Here is a 2,777-nt window from a genome sequence, read left to right on the forward strand (position 1 = left end):
CATCATAGGAGATGTAATTATGTAACTTTCATTCCAGAAGACTCCTTCTGACTTCTATACTGATGTAGAATTTGACATGATTCATCATAAGGAACTTCTTTAGAGGTAGTTTCTGGGCATTGAATGTTTCAAAATGTAATGTTCTACATAGTACAGTAAAGTATCTTAAAACTTTTTAAATAGTTTTTCAACGAAGAAGTCTAATACCATGCATGTGTGTTGGTGTACTAGTTCTAAAATTTGAAAGTATGAATGCTCAATTTTTGGAAGAAACATAGACTCAAAGAATATAACAAGTTTATGTATTTCTGCAGGGTTCAGAATGTCACTAATTAGTATTTTAAGACAGATTTGATGTTGAAATGCATAATGAATAATTAAAATTTAAGTGATGATTATTAATTTTTAAAGGGATGTCTTAGAAATTTCATGAAAACACTTCACTACAATGAGGCAGTTCAAGCCCCTCCACTGCCACTTACAGATACAGAGAGGAAAGCACTGAGATGGGGATGTTAAATATTTCAAATGTATTTGAGTCTCTTATTTTATCTCCATTTCTTTTTATAATATTAAAAATGTGTGGGGTGTATTTTCAACTATGTAAGATATCATTTGGAAAAATTTCATACTTTATCTGACCTTTCATGTAATGAGAATGTAACAGATACTGTTATAGAAACTATCACAAAACGCTTAACCTGATACCATACAATGAGACTGTGCAGTCTCCCTGATTATCTGTATATGTAAAACAGTAAGTATGGTTATATACGAACATATGACTGTATGAAGGCTAAAGGCTTTATTTTTTTAAACATGCAGGCTATTTGTAGAAAATAGAAGTAAATAGCACCAAGAAAACGTTACTCATTTATCTATTATTTTATGATTACTATTTCATTGATTTTCTTTTTCAGACAACTGGAAGTTTAACACTATGGCCAATTCCACCATGGTGACTGAATTTCTTCTTGAATTTTTTGGTGAGACGTGGGAGGTCAGACTCCTGCTCAGCATGCTGTTCCTGCTGATCTACCTCGGCAGTCTGCTAGGGAACCTAACCATCGTTATGGTTACCACCATTGACCAGAACCTCCATACACCCATGTACTTCTTCCTCAGGAATCTGTCCATTTTAGACATCTGTTATGTTTCTGTCACAGTCCCCAATGCCTGTGTCAACTCGCTCACTGAAAACAGGGGTATTTCTCTGGCTGGGTGTTCTGTACAGATCTTTTTAGTCTTCTTTTGTGCATGTATGGAAATTATCTTACTCACTGTGATGGCCCAGGACCGCTATGTGGCCATCTGCCAGCCCCTCCTCTATCCTGTCATCATGAACACCCAAGTCTGTATTCAGATGACTCTGGCTTCTCTACTCCTTAGTCTTGTCATAGCCATTTGGCACACCGTGAAAACATTCCAACTCTCCTTCTGTCACACTAACGTGGTCCCTCAGTTCTTCTGTGATGTCCCCTCTCTGCTGAGGCTCTCTTGCTCAGACACATTTAACAACAAACTGTTAATTCTCCTAACTGCAATCATCATTAGTGGTAGCTGCTTTATCTTCATTATTGTATCATATGTTCACATATTTTCTACTGTGTTGAAGTTTCCTCTGAAAGAAGAGAGAGGAAAGGCCTTTTCCACCTGTGTTCCTCACATTATTGTGGTGTCTCTGTTCCTTATCTGTGGTGCCTATGTGTATCTAAGACCTCCAGTCATCTCAGAAGTGATTCAGGACATGATTCTGTCTGTACTTTATGCAATTGTTCCACCATTCTTAAATCCTATCATCTATAGTCTTAGAAATAAACAGATAAATGAAGCTGTGAGTAAAGCAATATTAAGAATATTGAAATTAGGAAAATTTAAAAGAGCTTTATTTTAAGGTTGAGAGTCACGGTGTGAGATTCAAGATTTAAACAGTCTCCTTTCTGAGTTTTGTGTACTAATATTATTTTGCTCTCACTGTATTGGCACCTGAGTAATACATATTATCACTATTATCTGTTTCCCTCTCGTTTATCATCCAAGAAGTAAAAATGTATTTTAAAGTTCACTATTGTTTTAATCATGTTACTATATGGGCTATATTGTGACAATCTGATAACAACACATGAAATTTAATGATGAAATTTAAAAAACTATAATTTATAAATCATGAAAATTTTATTTTTGAAAGATGTAAGAATTACATACTTCGGCAGATAGTTGTGTCTAAATATATTTGTTGCACACTATTTCAGGTTAATTATAATAAGAATTTTTACATTATCAGTTATCAGACTTGATGCTGTCACAAAGGATACTTTAATAGATTCAATATATTGTGATTTATATAACCATATTTCAGACAGACTCATTGCAATGTAATATATACTACACATAATTATAAATAATTTAGAATTTGATGTATTCAAATATATGATCATCTATGGATTGAACCAACACTTATATTTCAATCCATTTGGAACATGAAAATATATGTCCTTGTGATGGTTAGCATTGTGAAACTGGCAGACTCTAGAGTCAGCTGGTAGATAGACCTCTGTGCATACATATGAAGGATTATCCTGAGTACGTTGAGAAGGAAGGACTATCCCACTGGGAGAGTCACTCTTCTTTCCTTGGGAACCCAGACTGTATAAATGGGGGAGGGGAGATGAGAAGCATGCATTTGTTACTGAGCATGTGTGCAATGAGAGCAGCCAGCATCCTGCTCAGGCCATGTATTCCTTCACTGCTGCCATGTCTTCTTTGACGTGATGGAC

At 35.2% G+C, this 2,777-nt stretch overlaps 1 protein-coding gene across 1 annotated transcript; it reads left to right on the plus strand.

Annotated features, from left to right (window-relative positions):
* Positions 1-940: 940 nt before the first annotated feature.
* LOC103750537 (olfactory receptor 14C36-like) lies at positions 941-1,894 on the plus strand. Its single transcript, XM_008853632.1, has one exon. The coding sequence runs from the start codon at positions 941-943 to the stop codon at positions 1,892-1,894; it is 954 nt and encodes a 317-aa protein (XP_008851854.1).
* The last annotated feature ends 883 nt before the right edge of the window (positions 1,895-2,777 follow it).

The sequence above is a fragment of the Nannospalax galili genome, unplaced genomic scaffold (assembly GCF_000622305.1).
Source record: "Nannospalax galili isolate Female #2095 unplaced genomic scaffold, S.galili_v1.0 scaffold347, whole genome shotgun sequence".
Taxonomy (NCBI): Eukaryota; Metazoa; Chordata; class Mammalia; order Rodentia; family Spalacidae; genus Nannospalax; species Nannospalax galili.

Bases quoted from the DNA above. Each gene is read 5' to 3' on its own strand.
- LOC103750537 (XM_008853632.1), top strand. From the start codon at position 941: ATGGCCAATTCCACCATGGTGACTGAATTTCTTCTTGAATTTTTTGGT.